At 41.9% G+C, this 27336-nt stretch overlaps 1 protein-coding gene across 1 annotated transcript in view; it reads left to right on the top strand.

Moving 5' to 3' along the window:
- The window catches only part of LOC120860381 (copine-4), a 491427-nt gene that overhangs the window by 225969 nt on the left and 238122 nt on the right, over nt 1-27336 (top strand). The window contains exon 2 of the mRNA XM_040236182.1: nt 20550-20729. Within this exon, the coding sequence (XP_040092116.1) occupies nt 20550-20729 (180 nt within the window). The remainder of the gene's footprint in view (nt 1-20549; nt 20730-27336) is intronic.

Genomic DNA, 27336 nt, shown 5'->3' on the forward strand with positions numbered 1-27336 from the left:
TGTGGGCACCTGTTGTAAGGACGGGGAGGCAGCCTCTAGTGCCCACATACATAGTCGGCTAGTTGGTGCACGTGTGGGACTTGGCGTGCGTAGGCAGCATCCTGCAGTTGAGTTTCTTTTCACTATTTCATGTCGGTCAGTAAGAAAGCTAATGCTCTCCTGTCTTCGATGACCTTTCCCAAGGTTTCTAGAACTGTGGTAGAGAGATGAGATGATGGGACCATTCTGTTAATAACCAGCATCTGAGTGAAGTGCAGATTTCTTTCCATTTGTGTGGGCTTAACCTATGTTTTCTCATGTGTAAAACAGTGATAGTGGTACTATATGGTTGTTGGGAGGACTAATGGGATAATACTGTGAATTGGTTAGAAAAATGCCTGTGGCATATTTAGTGTTCAGCAATGTTCCTTGAGATCTATTACAGAACCCAGTTGAGGAATAGACGTTGAGGCTAAGAGGAAGTTACCACATGAATCATATATTGATCACCAGTTTTCAGACTCTTAAAAGAGCATATAATGCATTCATCATGAGCCACCAGACTGGACGCAATTTTGCCTGCCCCTGGGATTCTGAAGGCTCTTCCATAAGACATGTTAATGACACACATAGGGATGTATGTCCAGAGTTAAAGGGATCAGCAAGAGATGCTGAGATGCCCTGGGAGTAGCAATAGTGGGAAGGCACCACTAGGCTTGATAGGCAGGTGGAGATTGCAGTGTTACTAGAACCCAGTGAGAGCTAGAACCTTGCAGGCAGTCTACTAGCAGAAGACTGAGGGATGGGAAGACATAGTCACTGTACAGCTGCAGTGTGGGGCAGGGAGAGGGGTAAGAAAAACACACTGACCTCTCTTTCCTCCCCCTTTCTAATCTCCTACTGATGCCTCCCATTGGCTGAAAGAGGCAAACTGGCAAAGAAATCCTAACAAAGCAATTCATGCAGCCAGTCTCCTGGGGGCACAGAGTAGAGCAGAAAATCTGTGGATGCAAAGGAGGCTAATCACCACCTTCACTAACTCATCTCACAGATTGAGAGTGTTCCAGTTAATGGAGTGCTTGGATGGATAAACCTTCAACTAAATCAGCTCACAGTTTAGTTATTTCCTTCAGTCTTCATATCCTGTAGCACGATGAGCAGCAGTCAAGATGGCAGCTCCCAAGAAAGCAGAAATGTGCCAACACACAATCTGACTCTGGGGTGCTCAGAGTAGATCACGTGATACCTTCTGGTCACCGTGATCTTGGAGCTGAGCCATAGTACCTGGTAATATAATATTACTAGTTCTCAAACTTAACTGTGCATTGGTTAAGATTTCTAAATTACATAATTACATAATTTAAATTACATAAAAAGTTTAAAGATCACCTTGTGTCTTAGTCTGTTAGGGCTGCTACAACAAAATACCATAGACTGGACGATTTGTAAACAAAAAAAATTTTACTTCTTACGGTTCTGGAGGCTGGAGGTCCAAATCAAGGGGTCAGCAGATTTGATGTCTGGTGAGAGCCTACTTCCTGGTTACTAAACACTGAGGTGTATTCTTTCCATGTCTTCATGTTGCAGAAGGGGCAAGGGCGCTCTTTGGGGGCTCTTATTTTAAGGGCATTAATCCCATTTGTGAGCATTCCACCCTCATGACTTAATTACCTCCACAAAGCCCCATTTCCTAATAACATCACACTGGGGCTTATGTTTCAAATAGGAATTTTTGACCATGGGAACTAAGCCACACACACTGGGCACTCATATTGGGGAGAGGAACACATGAGGAGGATGCAGAGGTGGATACTTGCGACCCCTGCCAATGGGGGCTGAGGAGGCCAGCAAAGGAAAAGGAAGACCCAGGAACCCTGCCTGTGGCCCTTGAGACCTCTCTGAAGGTGCCCCTAGATGATGCTCATTTCATTCATTTCTGGGCTACACTCTTCAGTGAGGTGATGTGACTCTGCTGTTTACTCTGAGCCACACAAACCCAGCTGAGACTCGTGGTGAAAGGACTGCCTCACACCAGGTCCTCCAGCAGACTAATCCCACGGGCTGCATAAAGAGAACCCAACTCGCACAAGGGACTCTGTTCCTTGAGAGGAAGATGAAGTGCAGAGCAGAAAGTTAAGTGATCTGTGTGTGTTGGGGGTGGCGTGGGGTGGGGGTTGGCAATGGATTGACTTTTATGACTCTAGATTAAATTCATTCCATTTAATCTAGAACATTTGAAGATTTTTCTGTGGGGTGGGTGAGGAATGCCTTTTCAGAGATGAATCTTTCTTTTAATTGGACTATAATTGCTTTACAATGTTATGTTAGTTTCTACTGTATAGCACTGTGAATCGGGTATGTGTATACAGATATCCCCTTCCTCTTAGGTCTCCTTCCCACCTCACCCCCATCCCAGCCCTCTAGGTCTCCACAGAGCACCAAGCTGAGCCCCCTGTGTGGTACAGCAGCTTACCACTAACTATTTTACATGTGATAGTGTATATATATCAGTGCCACACTCCCAATTTGTCCCATCTGCTTCCCCCCAGCCCCATATCTACAAGTCAGTTCTCTATGTCTGTATCTCTATTCCTGCTCTGCAAATAGGTTTCTCTGTACGAGAGATTCGATATATATGTATTAATATATATTTGTTTTTCTCTTTCTGACTTACTTCAGTCTGTGCAACAGACTCTGTGTTCTTTCATGTCACTCCAAATGATTCAATGTCATTCCTTTTAGTGACTAATATTGCATTGTATATATGTACCTCCTGCATGCATGCTAAGTCGCTTCAGTTGTGTCTGACCCTATGGATTGTAGCTGGTGAGGCTCCTCTATCCATGGGATTCTCCAGGCAACAATACTGGAGTGGGTTGCCATGCTCCCCTCCAGGGGATCTTCCCAACCCAGAGACTGAATCTGCATCTCTTATATCTCCAGCATTGGCATGTGGGTTCTTTACCATTAGCACCATCTTGGAAGCCTGTATATATGTACCACATCGTCTTTATCCATTCCTCTTTTATTGGACATTTAGATTGTTTCCCTTCTCTTGATGTTGTTCAGTCCCTAAGTTGTGTCCAACTCTTTGTGACCCTAGGGACTGCACCATGCCAGGCTTTTCTGTTCTTCACTATCTCCTGTAGTTTTCTCTAACTCAAGTCCATTGAGTCATTAATGCCATCCAAGCATCTTATCCTCTGTCACCCCCTTCTTTTCCTGGCCTCAATATTTCCTAGCACCAGGATCTTTTCCAATGAGTCGGTTCTTCACATCAGGTGGCCAAAGTATTGGCACTCAGCTTCAGCATCAGTCCTTATAATGATAATTCAGGGTTGATTTCCGTTAGGATTGACTGGTTTGATCTCCTTACTGTCCAAGGAGACAAGAGTCTTCTTCAACACCACAGCTCAAAAGCATCAATTCTTTGGCACTCAGCTTCTTTATCGTCCAGCTGTCATATCTGTTCATGACTACTGGAGAAACCATAGCTTTGACTATAAAGAACTTTTTCAGCCAAGTGATGTCACTGCTTTTTTTTTTTTTTTTTGTACATAAGTGGTATTTATTGCATCTGCATCTGAATGCACTATTTTTTTTAACTTTATAATATTGTATCGGTTTTGCCATACATCAACATGAATCCACCACGGATGTACACGTGTTCCCAATCCTGAACCCCTCTCCCACCTCCCTCCCCATACCATCCCTCTGGGTCATCCCAGTACACCAGCCCCGAGCATCCTGTATCCTGCATCAAACCTAGACTGGCAATTCATTTCTTATATGATATTATACATATTTCAATGCCATTCTCCCAAATCATCCCACCCTCTCCCTCTCCCACAGAGTCCAAAAGACTGTTCTATACATCTGTGTCTCTTTTGCTGTCTCACATACAGGGTGCTTTTTAATGTGCTTTCTAAATTTGTCATTGCTCTCCTTCCAAGGAGCAAGCGTCTTTTAATTTCATTGCTACAGTCACCATCCACAATGAGTTTGGAGCCCAAGACAATAAAGTCTGCCACAGTTCCCACTTTTTCTCCTTCTATTTGTGATGAAGTGATGGGACCAGTTGCTATGATTTTCACTTTTTTGAATGTTGAATTTTAAGCCAACTTTTTCACTCTCCTTTTTCACCCTCATCAAAAGGCTCTTTAGTTCCTCTTAGCTTTCTGCTATTAGTGGTATCATGTGCATATCTGAGGTTGATATTTCTCCTTAAAATCTTGATTCCAGCTTGTGATTCATCCAGCTTGGCCTTCACACAATGTACTCTGCATATAAGTTAAATAAGCACGGTGACAATATACAGCCTTGAAGTACTTTCTCAATTTTGAACCAGTCCATTGTTCCATGTCCGGATCTAGTTGTTATTTCTTGACCTGCATATAGGTTTCTCAGAAGACAGGTAAGGTGGAGTGGGATTCCCATCTCTTTAAGAATTTTCCACAGTTGGTTGTGATCCACACAGTCAAAGGCTTTAGCATAGTCAGTGAAGCAGAAGTAGATTTATTTCTGGAATTCTCATACTTTCTCTATGATCCAAAGGATATTGGCAATTTAATCTCTGGTTCATCAGCCTTTTCTAAATCCAACTTGTACATCTGGAATTTCTCGTTTCACATACTGGTGAAAACTAGCTTGAAGTATTTTTTTGAGCATTACTTTGCTAGCATGTGAAATGAGTACAATTGTATGGTAGTTTGAACATTCTTTGGCATTTCCCTTCTTTAGGATTGAAATTAAAACTGACCTTTTCCAGTCCTGTGGCCACTGCTAAGTTTTCCAAATTTGCTGGCATATTGAGTGTAACACTTTAAAAGTATCATTTTTTAGGATTTTAAATAGCTCAACTGGAATTCCATCACCTCCACTAGCTTTGTTCACAGTAATGCTTCCTGAGGCCTACTTGACTTTCACACTCCAGGATATCTGGCTCTAGGTGAGTGACCACACTATCGTGGTTATCTGGGTCATTAAGATCTTTTTTGTACAGTTCTTCTGTGTATTCTTGCTACCTCTTCATAATATCTTCTGCTTCTGCTAGGTCCTTGCCATTTCTTTTTTTTAAATATAAATTTATTTATTTTAATTGGAGGTTAATTACTTTACAATATTGTATTGGTTTTCCCATATGTCAACATGAATCTGCCACAGGTATACACGTGTTCCCCATCCTGAACCCCCCTCCCTCCTCCCTCCCCATACCATCCCTCTGGGTCATCCCAGTGCACCCGCCCCAAGCATCCAGTATCATGCATCAAACCTGGACTGGCCATTTCTGTTCTTTATCATGTTCATTTTGCATGAAATGTTCCCATGGTATCTCCAATTTCCTTGAAGAGATCCCTAGTCTTTACCACTCTATTCTTTTCCTCTATTTCTTTGCATTGTTCACCTAAGAAGTCTTTTCTTATCTCACTTTTCTTTGGGACTCTGCATTCAGACGGGTATATCTTCCCTTTTCTCCTGTGCCTTTCACTTCTTTCCTTTTCTCATCTATTTGTAAGGCCTCCTAAGACACTTTGCCTTCTTGCATTTCTTTTTCTTTGGGTTAGTTTTGGTCCCTGCTTCCTGTACAGTATTCCATCTGTAGTCCATCTACCAGATCTAATCCCTTGAATCTATTCCTCACCTCCACTGTATAATCATGAGGGATTTGACTTAAGTCATACCAGAATGGCCTAGTGATTTTCCCTACTTTCTTCAATTTAATCCTTGATTTTGCAATAAGGAGCTCATGATCTGAGCCACAGCTATTCCAGGTCTTCTTTTTGCTGTTAACCTTTACCCTGCTTCATTTTGTACTCCAAGGCCATCCCTGCCTGTTACTCCAGGTATCTATTGACTTCCTACTTTTGCATTCCAGTCCTATATGATGAAAAACATCTTTTTTTGGTGTTAGTTCTAGAAGGTGTTGTAGGTCTTCATAGAACCATTCAACCTCAGCTTCTTTGGCATTAATGGTTGGGGTATAAACTTGGATTATGTGTTGTTGAATGGTTTGCCTTGGAAATGAACTGAGATTACTGTCATTTTTGAGACTGCACCCAACTGCTGCATTGTAAACTCCCTTACGGACTGTGAAGGCTGCTTCATTTCTTCTAGGGCTTTTTGCCCACATTATTAGATACAATGGTTCTGTGAGCTAAACTCACCATTCCTATCCATTTTAGTTCATTGATTCCTAAGATGTTGATGTTAAATCTTACCATCTCCTCCTTGATCACATCCAATTTACCTTGATTCTTGGACCAAGCACTCGAGGTGCCTATGCAGTATTATTCTTTACAACATCAGATTATACTTTCACCACCAGACACATCCACCACTGAGCATTATTTCTGCTTTGGACCAGCCTCTTCATTCTTCCTGGAGCTATCTCTCCCCTCGTCCCCATAGCATACTGGACACCTACTGACCTAGGGGTCACAGCAATATGACATCTTCTGGTATCATATCTTTTTGCCTTTTTATACTGTTCATGGGGTTCTCAAGGCAAGAGATGCATGGCCATGTTCTGGTATTATAATATTGTAAATATACATGCCCTGGCTATTGTAAATGGTACTGCAGTGGACATTGGAGTACATGTATCCTTTCGAATTATGGTTTTCTGGATCATATTGTTCTATGTTAACTTTATAAAGGCTCCCCAAACTGTTGCAATTTCAGTTTACATTTCTTGAGATAGGTAGAATAACGTCTATTTTAATAGGACTGCTGTAAGAAACTACCATAGACCGGGTGGCTTAGAAGACAGAAACTTGTTGTCTCAGAGTTCTGGAGGCTACAAGTCCAAGATCAAAGTATAACCAGGTTTTGATCCTTCTGAGGGCATTAGGGAGAATCTGCTCTGCATGTCTCTTCTGGCTTCTAGTGGTTTGCTGGCCATCACTGGTGTTTCATGGGTTTTAAGTGCATCGCTCTAATCTCTTCCTTCATGTCCAAATGACATCTCCCTGTATCCATATCTGAATATCCCTATTTATAGGACACCAGTCACATAAGATCAGGGATCCTCCCTACTCTAGTGTGACTTCATCCTCACTTCTAACTTCAGTAACAACTGCATCTTCAAATAAGATCACATATGAACTTTCAGGGACATAATTCAAAGATTTACCTATAATAAATCTTAAGGTAGAAAGAGCATATATTTTTTTAGTTGGACAGACTGAGTTTAATCCTTTCTTTACCAGTGCTTTTCTGATTCAGTTTTATTTTGTCACCTGCAAACTAAGGATGATGCTTTAATAGATTTACTGGTTAAATAATAAATATATAATTATTATTATTTATATATAATTACAAATAATTTATATTATTATACTTTATATTATAATGTTATAACATAACTTTGTATATTGATAATAATTATATAATTATATATTCTTTATAATTACATAACATATAAATAAAATATAATTTCTATTATAAAGTTTTAATTATATAATTAAAATATAATTAATATATAACTTAAATATATAATCAAAATATAATTAATTTTATGATTTTATAATTTTATAATTATATAAGCATAAAAAATACCCAGCTGTGTATGTGACTGGTGATAGAAGCAAGGTCCGATGCTGTAAAGGGCAACATTGCATAGGAACCTGAAATGTCAGGTCCGTGAATCAAGGCAAATTGGAAGTGGTCAAACAGGAGATGGCAAGAGTGAACGTCGACATTCTAGGAATCAGCGAACTAAAATGGACTGGAATGGGTGAATTTAACTCAGATGACCATATATCTACTACTGCGGGCAGGAATCCCTCAGAAGAAATGGAGTAGCCATCATGGTCAACAGAGGAGTCCGAAATGCAGTATTTGGATGCAATCTCAAAAACAAAAGAATGATCTCTGTTCATTTCCAAGGCAAACGATTCAATATCACAGTAATCCAAGTCTATGCCCCAACCAGTAATGCTGAAGAAGCTGAAGTTGAATGGTTCTATGAAGACCTACAAGACCTTTTAGAACTAACACCCAAAAAAGATGTCCTTTTCATTATAGGGGACTGGAATGCAAAAGTAGGAAGTCAAGAAACACCTGGAGTAACAGGCAAATTTGGCCTTGGAATATGGAATGAAGCAAGGCAAAGACTAATAGAGTTTTGCCAAGATAATGCACTGGTCATAGCAACCACCCGCTTCCAACAAAACAAGAGAAGACTCTACACATGGACATCACCAGATGGTCAACACCAAAATCAGATTGATTATATTCTCTGTGGCAAAAGATGGAGAAGCTCTATACAGTCAACAACAACAACAAAAAAAAAAACCGAGAGCTGACTGTGGCTCAGACCATGAACTCCTTATTACCAAATTCAGACTCAAATTGAAGAAAGTTGGGAAAACCACTAGACCATTCAGGTATGACCTAAATCAAATCCCTTATGATTATACAGTGGAAGTGAGAAATAGATTTAAGGGCCTAGATATGATAGATAGAATGCCTGATGAACTATGGATGGAGGTTTGTGACATTGCACAGGAGACAGGGATCAAGACCATCCCCATGGAAAAGAAATGCAAAAAAGGAAAATGGCTGTCTGGGGAGGCCTTACAAATAGCTGTGAAAAGAAGAGAAGCAAAAAGCAAAGGAGAAAAGGAAAGATATAAGCATCTGAATGCAGAGTTCCAGAGAATATCAAGAAGAGATAAGAAAGCCTTCTTCAGCGATCAATGCAAAGAAATAGAGGAAAAGAACAGAATGGGAAAGACTAGAAATCTCTTCAAGAAGATTAGAGATACCAAGGGAACACTTCATGCAAAGATGGACTCAATAAAGGACAGAAATGGTATGGACCTAACAGAAGCAGAAGATATTAAGAAGAGATGGCAAGAATACACAGAAGAACTGTACAAAAAGGATCTTCACAACCCAGATAATCACAATGGTGTGTTCACTCATCTAGAGCCAGACATCTTGGAATGTGAAGTCAAGTGGGCCTTAGAAAGCATCACTATGAACAAAGCTAGTGGAGGTGATGGAATTCCAGTAGAGCTATTTTAAATCCTGAAAGATGACACTGCGAAAGTGCTGCACTCAATATGCCAGCAAATTTGGAAAACTCAGCAGTGGCCAAAGGACGGGAAAAGGTCAGTTTTCATTCTAATTCCAAAGAAAGGCAATGCCAAAGAATGCTCAAACTACCGCACAACTGCACTCATCTCACACGTTAGTAAAGTAATGCTCAAAATTCTCCAAGCCAGGCTTCAGCAATATGTGAACTGTGAACTTCCTGATGTTCAAGCTGGTTTTAGAAAAGGCAGAGGAACCAGAGATCAAATTGCCAACATCTGCTGGATCATGGAAAAAGCAAGAGAGTTCCAGAAAAACTTATATTTCTGCTTTATTGACTATGCCAAAGCCTTTGACTTTGTGAATCACAATAAACTATGGAAAATTCTGAAAGAGATGGGAATACAAGACCACCTAACCTGCCTCTTGAGAAATCTGTATGCAGGTCAGGAAGCAACAGTTAGAAATGGACATGGAACAACAGACTGGTTCCAAATAGGAAAAGGAGTACGTCGAGGCTGTATATTGTCACCCTGCTTATTTAACTTCTATGCAGAGTACATCATGAGAAACGCTGGGCTGGAAGAAACACAAGCTGGAATCAAGATTGCCGGGAGAAATATCAATAGCCTCAGATATGCAGATGACACCACCCTTATGGCAGAAAGTGAAGAGGAACTAAAAAGCCTCTTGATGAAAGTAAAAGAGGAGAGTGAAAAGTTGGCTTAAAGCTCAACATTCATAAAATGAAGATCATGACATCCGGTCCCATCACTCCATGGGAAATAGACGGGAAAACAGTGGAAACAGTATCAGACTTTATTTTGTGGGGCTCCAAAATCACTGCAGATGGTGATTGCAGCCATGAAATTAAAAGACGCTTACTCCTTGGAAGAAAAGTTATTTCTAACCTAGACAGCATGTTAAAAAGCAGAGACATTACTTTGCCAACTAAAGTCCGTCTAGTCAAGGCTATGGTTTTTCCAGTAGTCATGTATGGATGTGAGAGTTGGACTGTGAAGAAGGCTGAGCGCCGAAGAATTGATGCTTTTGAACTGTGGTGTTGGAGAAGACTCTTGAGAGTCCCTTGGACTGCAGGGAAATCCAACCAGTCCATTCTGAAGGAGATCAACCCTGGGATTTCTTTGGACGGAATGATGCTAAAGCTGAAACTCCAGTACTTTGGCCACCTCATGCGAAGAGTTGACTCATTGGAAAAGACTTTGATGCTGGGAGGGATTGGGGGCAGGAGAAGAAGGGGACGACAGAGGATGAGATGGCTGGATGGCATCACTGACTCAATGGACGTGAGTCTGAGTGAACTCCGGGAATTGGTGATGGACAGGGAGGCTTGGCGAGTTGCGATTCATGGGGTCGCAAAGAGTCGGACACAACTGAGTGACTGAACTGAACTGATATATCTTTATTCCTCTCTTGGCTAGTAAATCCACTCATATGCTTGGTGAGGCCCAAACAGTCCTGGATAAGTTTCTTTATTTTTCTAGTTGGGTTTGAAAGTGGGTTGGACAAATAGAAGACAACACTAGCTTTGGAGAGTGTTTAGTTCTGGGTTGACTAGAACTAACCTCCACATTGTAGGATATTTGGCATCCAGTGATGTCACCCCATCATTGTGACAACCCCAGACAACTCTATGCATTTCCATGTGCTCCCTAGAAAAGTGAGTATTGCTCCCACTGAGGACCACATATGTTCAGGTGCAAGGTCAGCTTTAGCCCAGGATATTATAACTGAAGGAGAAGCAAAAGTTGACAAATACTCAGGCATATTTTCATTCCTAGTGAGCAGGAACCATCCATGTGGCACGCCACCAGAATGATGTAAGCACAAAGACATAGCACAAAAATGGCGTCAGGAAACTCAGGTTCCCACGTGTGACTTCTTACACAACCAGCAAAATGTTAAAGAGTGTTAGTCCTGTTCAAGTAGAAACCCCACAACAATGAAAATAAAAGCCATATCTCACCAGCACCAACCTATCTCCCCCTGTTGAGTGATTTTCAAGACCAGTGACTTGTTTCCTGCAGCTGTAGGGAAGCCCACCAACCCCTACAGCCAGCACTTGAAAGCATCTGAAGCTGAATAATGCTAATTCCTGTGACTCAGTGACTTATCTTAATATCTAAATTCTATGTGGCTTAATATGTCCCTTTGGAAGTGCCACGGTTTGAAAAATTGTCTGTAATCATTCCTTTATTTTTGATCCTAACATTATCCTTTCTTTATTCAGAGAAAGTTAGTTTCTCCTCACTCTCACTAAATAAATATTGAGAAAATATTTAAGGAATATAAGTTTTAAATAATATCTAATTATAAGCCTGCCCTAGGGGTTAGGTTATGTCTCTCTCTGGCACATGATATCACTCTTCTCCAGCCCTGTTATCCTTGGGATAAAGACTTGTACTTCTCCAGGGAACCTTAAACCGTTCAGTGAGACATCAGTTTTGGCTCCTGGCTTTAGTTTTTCCCCATTAATAACATCACATTGTTTAGTGCTTACCTCTCAGTCCCCTCACCTCCTTTGCCTCTGCCACTGCCAGCCCTTGGGGGACTCAGGGAGCAGATGGCCATTATCTGTGTTGAATTATTTTTGATGACAGACTGATCTTGTCCCATACACAATTCCCTGGGCAGTGTATGGGGCTCCCATTGTATCTCCAATATGCCAGCGGACAGACTGGAGACACAACTACAGCTTCATTCACTGACTTTCCCCATTAGTTCCATACCCATGTCTGTTGTGTACAAGAGGATTTAGGTGAAAAAGCTTCAAATTTGCATGACTATTTAGCATAAAGATGAAAAATCCTACCTCTCACAAGCTGTATGAAATTGGGAAAGGTATGGGTGTCTCTCTACCTCTCAGGAAAGGGGATGATAATAGTACCTACAATGTTGTCATAAGGATGAAAAGAGAGTCAGAAGATTTGAACATACACTTCACCAAAAGAGACAGATGGCACATAAGCACTTGAAAAGATGCTATTAAAGCCCTCATGAGTTATTAGGAAAACACAAATTAAAACCACAATGTGATACCACTACACACCAGTTAGAATTTTAGAAGTTAAACATATACCTATTTCACTCCTAGAGAGAAGAAATATAAAGTCCATACAAATGTTTGTCCATGAATTTTCATGGCAGTTTTATGTGTAACAGCCAAACTGGAAACAGTTCATCAATGCATGTCAATCTATGCCAAAACCAATACAGAATTGTAAAGTAAAAATTAAAATAAATAAATAAATAAATTTAAAAAAAAAGAAAGAAATAAAAAAGGTGAACCACTGATGCACAATGAATAAATTTCTAAATAATTACACTGAATGAGAGAATAAAGACAAAAAGACTACACAGTCAGCAATTAACTTATATGCCATTATAGAGGATACAAACTGATTATGGTAACAGAGAACAGATTGGTAGTTGCTTGGGAACAAAGGCAGGGAGAGGTTAGAGAAAGGTTTTAAGGGGACACGAAGACACTGTAGGGGTCATGGGTGCCTTCACTTGGTTGTGGGGAAGGTTCCACATATCAAACCTTACTGAATTGCGTACTTTAAGTAGATATGGTTTATTTTATGTAAATTATACCTCAATAATGCATTTTTAAAAGTGAGTGCCTGTGACACACCAGGCCTTCCATAAACATTAACTATCATAAACTTTACTGGTATACTGAAAAACTGGTATACTGAAAAATGTTTCAGATGAAAGTCTTTAAAATAGCATCTCATCAAAAGCAATATTCAATGATTGATTCTATCATCATGATATCATAACACAGCTACATTTTTTTTCTTTCCTTCTAGGGATGCTTATGAATAAAGATGAATTAAGAAAATAGTCCAGACTTTGTGGTCAAAAGGCCTGAGCTCACTGCCCATTCTGTCATCCAGTACTTTGTCCTGATATCTGACCTTGATTTTACTCTTATATAAAATAATATAAATCTACAGCATATGATTGTTCTAAGAATCAAACAAAAATGGGTGTGAATATGTTCTGCAAACCATAAGCAACACTAGGATATCAGTCATTACAACTGCAGAGGAGAGAAGCAGAGAGAAGTGTTGACAGTTTTGCAGACTCGGTAACAGAAAGAAAGCAAAATTTTTAAAACCTTGACAAAAAAAAAAAACAAAACACATAAGAGCAAGAGCTAGACCTTCCATCTCTTCAATCCTTTTACTCTGATATTCTCCCATTCAGATTGCCTAGAACACCTTTAAAATACACATTTCTAGGATCCCCTACTTTTTTTTTCTTTTTTAAAATTTATTATTATTTACTTTACAATATTGTATTGGTTTTGCCACACATAACATTAATCCTCCACGGGTGTACACGTGTTCCCAATCCCAAACCCCTCTCCCACCTCCCCCCTTTATTGAATCAGAACCCCAAGTGTAGGGATCATGAATCGAGTGTAAGGAAACCTGCCCCCAATGATTCTGATGCAACTGGCAGCACCAGGCAAAGGGTGGTCCTTTGGAAACAACTGCCTTAACCTTGAAGCCTCTCAATGAGAAACAACAGCCATCCTAGGCTCTGTTGCTCAGGTTAAACCCAACTTCAGTCTCCAGAAATGATAATGTATCTCCCATAAAGACTAGGAACGCCAAATGTTTTGAAACATCAGCAAGTGTTACAAGCATTTCCCCATCATCATTGTCCTTCTAGTCCTGAGCATCCATACTCAGGAGTCTCACTGGTCCTGAGATTGTCCTTGTAATTATCTATGTTGGTAATGCAAATGTGTGTCACTTAACTTCTTTCCAAATCAGTCCTTTCCCTCACAAAATGAAGTCATTCAGTATTGCTTTGGATGGTCCATCTGAGGTGTGGCATGATGTTTGTGTGGGATCAGCATTTAAAAATCAAGAAGTAAGAAGAAAACCAGCAGGACTGATACACATCAGCCATTTGTGCTCTTTGGGATGGTTAAAGCAGAGAAATAAAGACTTGAGTTTGCATCTCCTATCTCTTATAATCTAATCCTGTCCAGGACTCTATTCCTTCAGCCACAAGAAAAGCATCTTTTCTGTAACTTGAGAATCCACCTATAAGTTACTTCTTGGGGATTGTGGTTTCAAAACCCTCTATCAAAAGGCACTACATGAATGCAGTTAAATCTTTTATCATATGGTTCATGATGCTATGAATTTTGACCGAAAGTTGCAACAATGCCTCTAGGAGTCAGATGGAAGAATTCATTGAAGATTAAGAGCTTAGAAAATGGAGAAAGAACACCCATCTGAATGGGACAACCCCCAATTGGTTTCCATGTACAAATCCAGCCCCAGGTTGCCAGATAATCTCTGTTTTTTTTCCCCCCCTCCAAATGTAGGGCAATAGAAATAGTACTTCTGTTCTGTTGGCAAATTAAAGGAAAGCTACTTTTTTTTTCTTCTGTCGCAGCTCAGTTTTATTAGGAAAAACAAAGGATAGTACACCCTCAAGGAGTGAGGGTGGGTCGACCCCAAAGGAGAGGACTCAATCCTTCTAGGATTCTTCCTTTTATACATTTGTCTCCTCCCCACTGAGCCTGCCCTATGCAAATTGAGCTAGCCAAGAAGGGGGAGTGTTTGTTTCACCTGAAGTTCTCACTCCCGTCCATGGAGTTCCTTCTGTTCCACTTTTGCAGACTTTTTCCTTTCTTTGTCTTTTAGCCACTGCCATTTTGGACTCCTTTTTCCTATTCTAACTACCTAACATTCCCCCCTCAAGAGATGGGAGGCCCAATTCTTTGGCAATGGAGTGTCGCAGTATCTCTGGCTACTTCCTGCTGAGCTGGGACAACGAGGGGGCATTGAACCTCCCCTTCTTGCTTCTCCCAAGCCTCAGAGTCCTTATAGTGATGTCCATCTAAGGGTGAGTGATATTTTTTGTGGTCAGGTGTAGTTTTATATATCCTTGTTGAACTGGCACTCCATGTTGTAGTTTGTTGGCCTGGGCAGAGAAAAAACAGGTTAGACAATTGATAATACATGGAGCGATCATGGAGAACGCAATGGCACCCCACTCCAGTACTCTTGCCTAGAAAATCCCATGGATGGAGGAGCCTGGAAGGCTGTGGTCCATTGGGTCTCTGAGGGTCGGACATGACTGAGCGACTTCACTTTCACTTTTCACTTTCATGCATTGGAGAAGGAAATGGCAACCCACTCCAGTATTCTTGCCTGGAGAATCCCAGGGACGGGGGAGCCTGGTGGGCTGCTGTCTATAGGGTTGCACAGAGTCAAACACAACTGAAGCAACTTAGCAGCAGCAGCAGGAGCAATCATAAGCAGCATCAATATGGTGGTAACAGGGATTAGTAAGGACATTAGCCAACTCCAAATTCCCCCTTTCCAGGAGAAAGATCCCCCAAAGAGAGGTTGTAGCCACCCCAAGAACTCTCCAGCTCATTCTTTGAGATCCTGTAGGATCTGAATGTTTTTCTTGAGGTCTGTGAGACTTTCTTCAACTTAGCTGGAAGTATTTACCCAAAAACAACACACTTCATTCAAGGTGGTTCAAGTCCCTCCATTTTCAGGGATCAGGAGATCTATCTCCTGTCTATTTTGGAGTACCACCCCTGCCAAGCTGTGTTGGCTCTTTAGAGCTATCCTGAGAGATCTTATCTCCAGAAACTTAATTTTGGGAGTTTTCATTAGAATGCTGCTCATTTGTAGTTCTGAATAGGTATCTGAGATCTCCAGGGGCTCACAGGTGTATTGAGTGTCCTCTTCTGTTTTCTTCCACAACTTGACTCATGAGTAGTGAATCCAGGAGTTGTGTCCTGGCACCTTGACTACTTTGGGGGTAGTAAGTATTACAGGTAGGGGCCCTTCCATGTGGGCTGGAGTTGAGCCTTTGGGGACCCATCTTTCCAGACTATAATTAGGACTTGGGTCCCTGCAGCCTATAGTGGTAGCTCTTTAGAATTTTTTGGGTCCTGGTTGATACCCCACAAGCATATATCTTGTTGGAGTTGCCCAATGGCCATCGTATAAGACTGGAGGGTCTGTGCCTGTGGATCTAGGAAGAGGTCATTGACATAAACAAAAGGTCTCCTATATACCATCTCATAAGGACTAAGACCAACCTGCTCCTTAGGGGCAATATGCGTGCAGAGGAGAGCTATTGGTAAAGCCTCCTTCTATCCCAGGGAGGTCTCCTGGGTTATCTTTTTTTTATCACTGATTTTAAGAATTGGTTGCCTCTTTCTACTTTTCCTAAAGACTGAGGCCTCCTGGCACAATGGAGGTAATAAGTAATGCCCAATGCTTTAGAGACCCTTTGGGTGACCTTAGAAGAAAATGGTGTCCCGTTGTCACTTTGTAATGACCTGTGCAGACCAAATCTCAGAATGATTTCATGAAGCAGTTTTGTTTTTTTTTTAACACCTCCTCAGTCTGGGTGGGAAAGCCTTCAATACATACTGTGAATGTATCTGTCATAACTAATAGGTATATATACCCTTGAGATACTGATATCTGCCAGTCCTCTCCTGAGCAGGTCCCACCCCATTGGACGGGCTGGACCAGCTGGGGTCTTCAAGCTCCTTGGGGGTTGTTTAACTGGCAAGTGGGATAAGAGGAGGCCACTTGCCTTATACTTGTTTGGAGGCCTGTTCCCCTAAAGGACCTTTCTAGTAATCTTTAGAGGGCCTTCTCCCCTAAATGATTGGTGGCTTGTAAGGAGTTAACCAACTTCCACTGGAGGTTCCCAGCCAGAAAAAGGAGTTCCTCCTTTTGGAACCACCCCATATGATCTTCTTAAAAGCCCTCACTCTTAGCTTTAAGAGTATCACTTTCAGTATATGAAGGAGTGTCTGGCAAATTAGTCTGTGGAACTAAGGTGGCAACCCCTATTAGGACATTGTTCTGTACTGCTGCTCGCTTAGCTGCCTGATTGGCTGCTTGGTTCCCTCGTGCCACTTCCATGCTCCTGTTTTGGTGTACTTTGCAATGAGAGACTGAAACCTCAGCGGGCAGATAGACTGCCTCCAAGAGCCTAAGGATTTTATCACCAATTTTGATTGGGGATGCTCGGGTGGTCAAGTGGTCTCCTTCTTTCCAAATAGCAGCATGTGCATGTAGCACCAGAAAGGCATACTTGGAGTCAGTGTAAATGGCTATTCTTTTTCCTTTTCCCAGCTCTAAAGCTCAAGTCAGGGCTATGAGCTCAGCCAATTGGGCTGAAGTACCTGGTGATGAAGGTTTGGCCTCTGTGATCTCGAAATTGGAGACTACTGCATATCCAGCTCTTCTTTTCCCATCTAAGACAAAGCTGCTTCCATCAGTGTACCAGATTTCCTCAGGATTGGTCAGAGGATCTTCTGACAATCCCTGTCTGGATTTTGTCCAGTGGTCCAAGGTTTCTTAACTAGAGATCTGGAATCTAGGACTGAGCCACATGAGCTTTCTTCCCAGTGTTTTTTTTTTGCTGTCCTGGTTTCCAACCTGCTGGGCTTCTTGTTACTTCCACTGCACTGGGTTTTCTTCGTGTTCAGCTTCCACTGCATGAGATTTCACCAAGTTGGGCTTCTGCTGTGCTTGGCCTCTGCTTCACAGGAGCTGAGCAAACGTTGTTTCAGCCAGGTTAAATCCGAGAAATGGCACCATATATGTTGGAGGAGTGTGTAATTTCCTTGATTCTGTCTGCCATAGCAAAGATTTGAAATGGCAGACCAGTTTTATAGCTAGGTTACAGCTCAGTTTTATTGGGCACAAGGGCAGGCCGACGCCAAAGGAGAGGCTGAAAACTACTTTTAATTGGAATGAATGAAACACCTCCAGGTCACTATGAACTTATAGGCCTCTGATTTTTACTATTATTCAAAAGTATAATCTCTTAATAACAAAAAAAATAAAAATATACCAATATAATAAATCTTGTACCCACATAATCAGTCAATAACATATACAATCCTGCCTCCCAGAATGAACATTTTAAAGAATACAAATTAAGCTCAAATAGCTGACTCTTCATGGAAAGAGTCAAATAACTATTGGTCTGAGCAGTAACTTGTTGTCGAATCCTAATCGGCAGTGGATTGAGGTTTGGTTTTCTGTCTCTTGCAGCAGGATGTAAAAGAACCATAGTCGCCTTCTCCTCACAACCAGGATCATCCATCCCACCAGAAATAGCAGAAGGTACTCCTTACAGGGTAGCCCTGTCTCACATAGGGCCCTGCATAGGAAGAGATGGGGCCAGGGATCAAACCCTGAGATCAAGAGTGCATCCGATATTTTTCTTTGCTGGATAACATGTACATGCGTGATATGGTCAAAAATGGCTTCCCTCATTTTATTGGGAAACTCTCCTTGTACTGTAATGAAAGTGGGGAGGTGTTTTTCACAGTTGGTGCTAATGAATGACTCTTGGGGAGTATCCAATAAACCGTCGACTGAAAAAAATTGCACAACATAAAAGTTGAGAATTGTGTTTTATTCAGAGGACATTCTGAGCACTTCAAGCCTGAGAAATAGCATCCCAAATAACTCTGAGAAACTGCCCCCAAGAAGCAAGGTGAGGAGCCATTATATACAAGAGTTTTTGCAACAAAAATCAGGTGGTGGGAACATCAAAAGATAACTATTCATTAAAGAAAAACAGCTGTCTCAAGCTAATGAAATTTAGCACTTTCCTATGTATGGGAAGATGCAAAAGTTGGGGCTCACTGAAACCACTCCTTTGATATGCACCTCAGCTACCTGGGTCCAGAATCCTGCTTCTCTCCATCCTGAGTCCCTTCAGGGTACCCCGTGGGGCTGCTGCAGTGGCTGAAGGCTTGGCCGCTGGCAGCCCATTTCTCTCCATCCTGAGCTCCCTCAGGGCTCACCATCAGGGTGACTGTATTGTGATGGCTTGGTGGCTGCAACATCCTTTGTTTGCTGGTATGGCGGGCAATATTTTTCTTTGACAGAATGATGTTTCCTTTTGAAATCTGAGAATACATGTAAGCTCCAATTGACCTATGAAATGTGAGTGATGGATATCTCCAGTTGAGAACTACTGTAGGATCTTGGGTTATCTGTAACTTGGTCCTCTAAGGATTCACAGAATATAAGTGTTGTTGGGTAGTCTCATTTGGGACAGATATGGAAGAGATGAGCTTTAGTGGTTGGGGTACTAGAGAGAGCAGAGTACCCTATTGGCATTCCCAGCATTTCCCTCAAAAGGCTGAACTCTTTACACAGAAGCTCTTTGCATGGGCACGGGATAAGGGAGTCAACCAAGGATGCTGTGGCAGCTGCAGAAAGTCATCACCACCCTTTGATCTGAAGGTCAGGTCCGTGTCACCAGATTCTGGTGGCAGCTCCCTCTATGGAACGGAGTTGCTAGCAGACTGTGTGGAGAGGTGCAGAGACACTGGCCATGTCCTTCTGATCTCCTGCCAAGTCCCTCCTCAGGCTTCCTCCCTCCTCCGACATCCAGAGGTCTAGGGAGCCCAGGAATCCATAGAAGCCAGTCAGTCTCCTAGGGCACAGAATGGGGCAGAGAGTGAGGGAGAAATGAGAGTTGTTATCTCAGAAGGCTGGGGAAATCTTCACTCCTGGAACATTAGAGACTAGGGGTTTTTCAAACTCTAATATAGAGGTCCGCAATCCCCAGGCCATGAACTGGTACCAGTCCATGGCATGTAAAGAACTGGGCCACACAGCAGGAGGTGAACGGCAGGTAAGTGAGCAAAGCTTCATCTATACTTACCGCCACTCTCCATTGCTCACATCCCCCTAGATGGAACAGTCTAATTGCAGGAAAAGAAGCTCAGGGCTCCCACTGATTATAGTGAGCTGTATGTTTATTTCATCATGTATCACAATCTAATAATAATAGAAGTAGAATGCACAGTAAATGTATCCGAATCATCCCCAAACCCCCTCCCCCTTACCCCAGTCTGTGGAAAAATTGTCTTCCAGGAAACTGGTCCCTAGTGACAGATTGGGGACCACTGCCCTAATCCTCTAGCCCTCACTGGTTGATGAGGGGACTGAGAGGGACTGAAACTGCTGAGTCAGCATGTGTAAACCCAGTAAGAGACCTACTTGAGACCACAGGGATTCGTATGGCACTGGAATTTATATGACGCTAACACTAGAATAGGGTTGGCTAAAAGGGACATCTACGAGGTTATTTGCCCAACTGGGTCCCTAAGACATCAGGAATTGAGTGCAGATTTTTTTCCTCCTGAGCCAAAACATGCCTTCAGACTTTTTCCTAAGGCTCCAGGTGGCCCCTAATAATAATCCATCTTCTTGCCTTATTATGTAACAATACAAGGTGCTCTAAAATCCTTACACATAAAGCTCAGATTATTCTGTGATTTTCCTCCTTGAACCATGACTCATTCTCAGAAGGTGTATCCTTGAAGATGTCCAGACTGCTCGCCCTGGTGCTTGGTGGAGGGCACTGACAGTTTGGAAGGAGACAGAGCACCATAAAATGAAGCTTCCTGAAGGATAACGATACAAGGCCCTGGTCCCTGATGGGTTTTCTCTTCCTCTGTCCTGCAGGTCGACAGAACAGAGGTGATTCGCACCTGCATCAACCCAGTCTATTCAAAACTGTTCACAGTGGACTTTTACTTCGAGGAGGTGCAGCGCCTGCGGTTTGAGGTCCATGACATCAGCAGCACCCACAATGGGCTGAAGGAGGCCGACTTTCTGGGCGGCATGGAGTGCACGCTTGGCCAGGTGGGCCCATGACGCCCTCCCTCCCCTTTAGTCTTCTGAGGGCCTTTCTCCTTCCTTTTCTCCCCTCTCCCCTCATTCAGTCCTTGCTTGCTTTCTCCTGTTGACTTTATGTCCTTTAACGTGTAGCTTCGTGTGACGTGCGCTGCTGTGTCCATTATATTCAGTGCTGCACTTTCACGTGGATGATGGGGCAGATATGTCAGGTGTGACTTATTTTGCAAAGTTAATCATTTTTGTTTCTGAATTCCTTCATTCTGTCAATCATTCATTTAACAACTGTTTATGGAGCACCTGCTCTGCTCCAGTTGTATGTCTGCTCTTGCCTTATCCTGATACATCACAATCTTCCATCTCCCACTTCAACTGTGGGAACCAGTTCCCCGGGTATATCACTCAGTCACAGCTATCCCAAGCCTCTGGTGCCAAAAGCAGCCCAAGAGAAGGCTAAATAGATACATGGTGAATGATAAATGCTTTACTTAATCCTCACAACAATGTTGGGAAATAAACATTCATTTGTCAGAGAGAAACTAAGACTCAGAAGTAATCGGCTTGCCAGAGACCCCACACTAACAAGGGCAGAGTTACACCCAAGTGGGCCTTACTCCAAGCCCCATGATTTTGCCTTTGTAACACCTTTCCTTTTTCCCTTCCTTCCTGCTGTACCCAGAACTTGAATAAGTGCTGAGGTAGAATCTAAGTAGAAATAGTCCCTGTGCTCAAGACTAATTGGAGAAGGCTCAGTGTGTGCCCCTCAAACAGAGCCACTCACGATGTTCTCTAAGCTCTCATGAGGCAACTCATCCTGAGTTCTAAATATGCTTGTGGGCCTGCAGGGAAGGGAGAGCTTTCTGCTGGGGAGAATGACAAAAGGCATTGTGAAACCAAACTTTGAAAAAATATGGTCCAGGAGTTGAAGGAGGAGGAGGGATGTCTTCAGGTAAAAAGGCAATGTAAACAAGGCATAGAGGTCAGAGCAACCATGCAGAACTAAGGGATGAGAGGACCAGCCACCCTTAATCAAGGTCAGAGCCTGATTTACTGGGAAATTAGTGCAGCTTAAAATTCAGAGACCTTCATTTATGTGGATCCTTCCAAAGATCTGTATCAGGTTTTTATTTGTAGTGTTGTACTTTTTCCACAAAGAAAGATTCCAAATTAAATAAGCCTCAAGCCTCACAAAATCTGCATTAATCCCATGTAGAGGTAAGGATATTGTTTAGAGATTAGTACGAAAGAGTTTAAGTTGGCTTAAAACAACACTCAGGAAACTAAGATCATGGCATCCAGTCCCATCACTTCATGGCAAATAGATGAGGAAACAATGGAAACAGTGACAGACTTTATTTTGGGGGGCTCCGATATCACTGCAGATGGTGACTGCAGCCATGAGATTAAAAGACACTTGCTCCTTGGAAAGAAGAAAAGTTATGACCAACCTAGACAGCACATTAAAAAGCAGAGACATTACTTTGCCAACAAATGTCGATCTGGTCAAAGCTATGGTTTTTGCAGTAGTCATGTATGGAGGTGAGAGTTGGACTATAAAGCTCACTCCTCTTCCTGCCGTACTGCTCTACTCCACTGTGGTGCTTCCTTCACCTCCTTTGACTTTCAGTCTCAGAGTCAGCTTTTTGGGAGAGCCAAACAAAGATACTCTGTAACATACGCCAAACTTCCTGATTCCAGAAACTGTATGCAGTGTTCCCATCTGCTCCGAGTGTGCTTCCTTTCCCTGCTCGCACGCATGTTCCCTTCCCAATTTCAGTGGAAATGTCACTTCTTTCTGGGAGCCTTCTCTGAGCTCTTGTCTGCTTGATAGCATCCTTTCAATGTTTGCTTCCTCTTCTGTGCTTCTCCCTAAGAATGGCTGTGATTTATTTGTGTAATTATTTGTTTTACATCTTTATCCCCAACTAGTTGTGAGCTGTTTGAAGGCAAAGACAGTGTCACTGGCCCCTGGCACACTGCCTGGCATGAGGTAGAGGGTCAAGGACTGGTTGGACATAGGAAGATAAGCCTTACAAAAGAAGTAATTTTGAGGATCATTCACACAGACCAAATTGTGAAAGCTTTGGATAAACAAGATCTTTTATTCACATGACTTAGTGAATCTACATTTACTTCTTGGGACAGCATGTAACTTTTATGCATAGGCGGGATGCTCATTGCTAAGTGAGAATCTTAAAAGGATTCTTTTCTATCTGCAAAATGCCATTTAAATCACCTTTTAAGTTTATTTATTATTTATTTAAGTTTACTTAAGTTTATTTATACATTACAGAATTTCACCTTAAATCCACTATTCATTCATTGCCCACTTATTGTGCACTGTACCTATCAAGAACTACGTGCTCTCAACTCTTTCCAAAAGTCACAAGAGAGATATACAATGATCATTATATAATATATGATGGAGAATATCCCCAGAACCCACCTTCTTGTGGACTTCTCCTCAGGAGGGAATAAGGTGTCCTGTGGTCTAAACCCTTTGGGGTGAGGTTTCCCATTACTTAAGTGAAAAGCATCAGGGTTGGTATGGAGAAATGGCCAGATGGCCTAGAGTGGAAGGAACAGAGAATCTGAGGGGATCATTCACATAATCTTCTTAATCTCTCAAGACAAGAAATATGTAGACCTGCACACTTAAGGTGAATTACCAATAGCCCTTCCTAAGTATACTTTGATGCTTTTGAAAGGGCTTTCAAACTGATCATTTCACGTGGCTTGTTAAAAATTTATGTTTTTTGAAGTATAGTTGAGTTACAATGTGTTAATTTCTGCTGTACAGCAAAGTGACTCAGTTGTACATGTATATACATTATATTCTTTTCCATTATGGTTTATCACAGGATGTTGAACATAGTTCCCTGTGATATACAGTAGGACCTTGTTCTTTGTCCATCTTATATATGCTAGTTTGCATCTGAGTTGAGAAAACTGAGAGTCAGAAAGATTCCATGCCTTTACAGAGCCAAGAACAGAAGTCAAGAGCTGTTGATCTTTTTTTTTAATATAAATTTATTTATTTTAATTGGAGGTTAATTACTTTACAATATTGTATTGGTTTTGCCATACATCAACATGAATCCACCACAGGTATACACATGTTCCCCATCCTGAACCCCACACTCACCTCCCTCCCCGTACCATCCCTCTGGGTCATCTCAGTTTTCAGAGCTCTTTCTTCTGCCATGATTTAGGAAAGGATAATGCAGGGAGGCTGCATGTTGTGAGAAATTTTTTTGACATTGTGGCTTAGGAGGAAAAAAAGACATGAGCAGCAAGTCAGCCATGCTTCCTGACCCATAATACTGCACCCCCCACCCCACCTCGGTGATTTGCTGCCTGAGTAGGTATCCTGTATATTTTTAAACAACCACCCTCTCATAATATTAGCCATGTGATTGGTGCTGTTGACCTGGCCCACACTTTGGGATGCCACTGACTGAAATCAATCAGAATGCCTCAATTTTGTGGCAACAGTGATTGCTGCAGGGAAACTATGTAACTCATCAGGCATAATGAGATGTATTATGTATTATTTATGTATTGGCTAGAGCCTTATAGGAAAGAAAATGTAGGGTTATGAGGTGGAAATGGACCCTGCAAGAGAAAAACGTGGGTGCTATTGGAGAAAAAGAGAGAAACTGAGTGGTGTTCTCTGCACCCTAGATAGACTCTTGTCTGAAGCCAGCCTGTCCTCAACATTTCAATCATTATCTTCTCTTTGCTGTTTGAACCACTATAGACTAATTCATTTTGCCGCTTACAAAGTGAAGTCTAACATATTGAACTATATTCCACAGAACCCCTTTCCCAGACCATAGTGATCTCTTTAAACTCCAAACTCCTATAACCCAACTTCATTTCATTCATGTAAATCATTCCACATTGCACTGAGAAGTTCCTTTGCATCAGTTCATTAAAATAATTTCTCTCTTAATTAGCACTTATTGTTATTGTTACCTGGTCTGTCCCTAGATTACAAGTTTTTAAAGCCAGAGGCCACAGGCCACATTTAGCACTTCTAAGGGTCTAAAGCAACATCATGCTTTATATATCATGTGCTCAAGTCAAATTTATTGATCAGTTAATTTTGAAAATTTCAGATCAGTATGAACTTATACTTTGACAGGATAAATTTAATTCTTTTATTTATTCATTTTTTTCAGCAAATTTTTAGGAAGGACCCCAGGCATAAAAAATGCCATGCTAGGTGCTACAGGCGCAAAGATGAAAAAGACAGGGGCCCTGCTCCAGAAGAGCTATAATTAGCTAGAAGATACAGACTAGTAAAGAAATCATCAAAATGCATATTACTGAGTGCTATATAACGAGTTGTGTTTCAGGGGCTCTGAGGGAAAGACTTACCTCTGCCTAAAGGCAATCGAGGAGGTCTCATAAGAAAATTGTCTCACTCTGACCTGAGTCTCAAAGAGTGAGTAGGGATTCACCAGCAGAGAAAAGAAATAAGGACTCTCTGGGCAAAATGACTGGTACACACCAGTGCACAGCAGCATGAGAATGTCAGAGAACTCTGAGCGACTCAGCTTGGTGGGATGGGCAGTGAATTGGGAAAGGGATAAAGGAGGCCAGACAGGAAAGGGTGAGCCGAGCTGACCGCATGTTTTTATGAGCCTTTCATTAAAGTTTGGAGAGCTCGGACTGGATGCACAAAAGCCCCTGAGGGGCTTTAACAAGAGGAGGGCCAAGACTGCATGTGTGTACTGGAAAGATCTGTTGGTATTCCTGTAAATGGTGGATGGGAGAGAACTAATGCCAAGGCAGAGAAACAAGTTAGGAGGCTGTTAAAACAATAAGAAGAGTTGGGAAGGAAAGTGGTGATGAAAATGAGAACAGGAGATGCAGAGGGGAATGTGTCTGAGAGCACAACCAACAAGTTTTCAAACCTGGGTGAGGGATGTGGGGTCTTCTGGCATCTGACAAACGTTACTGGAGGAGCAGCTTGCTGTTGTTGAGGGAATCAGATTGAGGAATGAAACAGGGAGTAGGATGTGGTGCCAACACTTTAAGCTCAGGATGTCTGTAAAAGTCCAGAGGAGGTTGCCACTTGGCGGTTTTACCACATGGATCTGATGATGACACAGATTTGGGAGCTAAGACCCTACAGATGGTAGTTGGTAGCAGAAAGTCAAAATCCTTTTCTATATGTAGAGTTCTTTGGATGGTTATTTAGAATGGAGTAAGTAAAATAGACGTGATTAAAATAAGATTTGGTATTGCTACACTACATAAAGGGGGCTTCCCTCCATAGCTCAGTAGGTAAAGAATTTGCCTGCAATGCAGGAGACCTGGGTTAGATTCCTGGGTCAGGAAGATCCCCTGAAGAAGGATATGGTAACCCACTCCAGTATTCTTTCCTGGTGAATCCCATGGACAGAGGAGCCTGGAAGGCTACAGTCCACGGGGGTCACAAGAGTCAGACACGACTTAGCGACTAAACCAGCACCATGTATAGAGTAATACAACAGACAAATGCATTTGTCATGAGAGCTCTGCGGAGGGTAGGCAGACCTCCTTCAGCCTTCACAGTTTGACTTTTATCCTTTGGTGAGAATGGGGAATTTTCTCAATTTTTCCAAATTGTTCTTCTCTCTAATGTGATCAAGCAAAAAAAAAAAAAAATCAACATTTTCCTTTTTTGTAACTTCAGCAGTGAGAGAAGATTCCTTTTCCTTGCACTGCTTAGTTGGGCAGGGAATGGTGGACATGGGAGCTGTAGGAACAGTGTGATGGGGGCCCAAGGTGCTCTTTCATGATGCTTCACCACGGAGCTGAGTGGACTAGTGTCGGATCCCAGCTCAGCCATGCTCAGTGATATGTCCAGAGGCAAACTCCTGCAGCCATTTAAACCTCAGTCTCTTCATTTGCACGGTGGAGATTATAATAGTTCTGACCTCAAGAAATAGTGTGATGATCAAGTGAAAAAATACATATAAGGTCCTAAGCAGCATCCCTGGCATTCAGGGTCTGAAACCTGTTATTAAGGAACTACCACTATGGACACTTGTAAGGACCAACATTGTTTCAGGAGTAAATGTGGAAGGGAAAAAAGGTGAAAATGTTATGATGGAACCCATGTCCTGGGCAATTAGTAAAACTGAACTTTTAATTTTGCCTTAAGTTTGTTGCATAGTTTATATAGTTAAAGATTCAGTGTGTGTAATATTTACTCTTATCAAGCTACATTTAGTTTTAAAAAAATAGTGTCTCTGAAATAATTGGGGACATATGTTCCTGATCATATCTTCCTCAACTGAAGCCCAAGACAAAAGATAAAATGACTTCCCAAAACCCATCCAGAAAGTCACACATTCAGAGCCTCTAAAGTACCTACGCTGTCTGAATTTGTCATATTTCCATTCTGCCATGTGAATTAGCAGGGCTCGTGGTATTTAGGGAGGGAAAATAGCAGCCCTCAGCATGCTAGAAACTGGCATTGGCCATAACATTGGATACCAGCAGCGCAAGTGACTTAGCACTGAGTGGTGGTGCCAGATGAAGGTTCATGTCCTCTAAAAGCACTCAAGGGAGAACTGTGTGTTCTCGGCAGATGGATGAAGAAGGCGATTCATAGATGCAG

The sequence above is a fragment of the Oryx dammah genome, unplaced genomic scaffold (genome assembly GCF_014754425.2).
Source record: "Oryx dammah isolate SB20612 unplaced genomic scaffold, SCBI_Odam_1.1 HiC_scaffold_11058, whole genome shotgun sequence".
NCBI lineage: Eukaryota > Metazoa > Chordata > Mammalia > Artiodactyla > Bovidae > Oryx > Oryx dammah.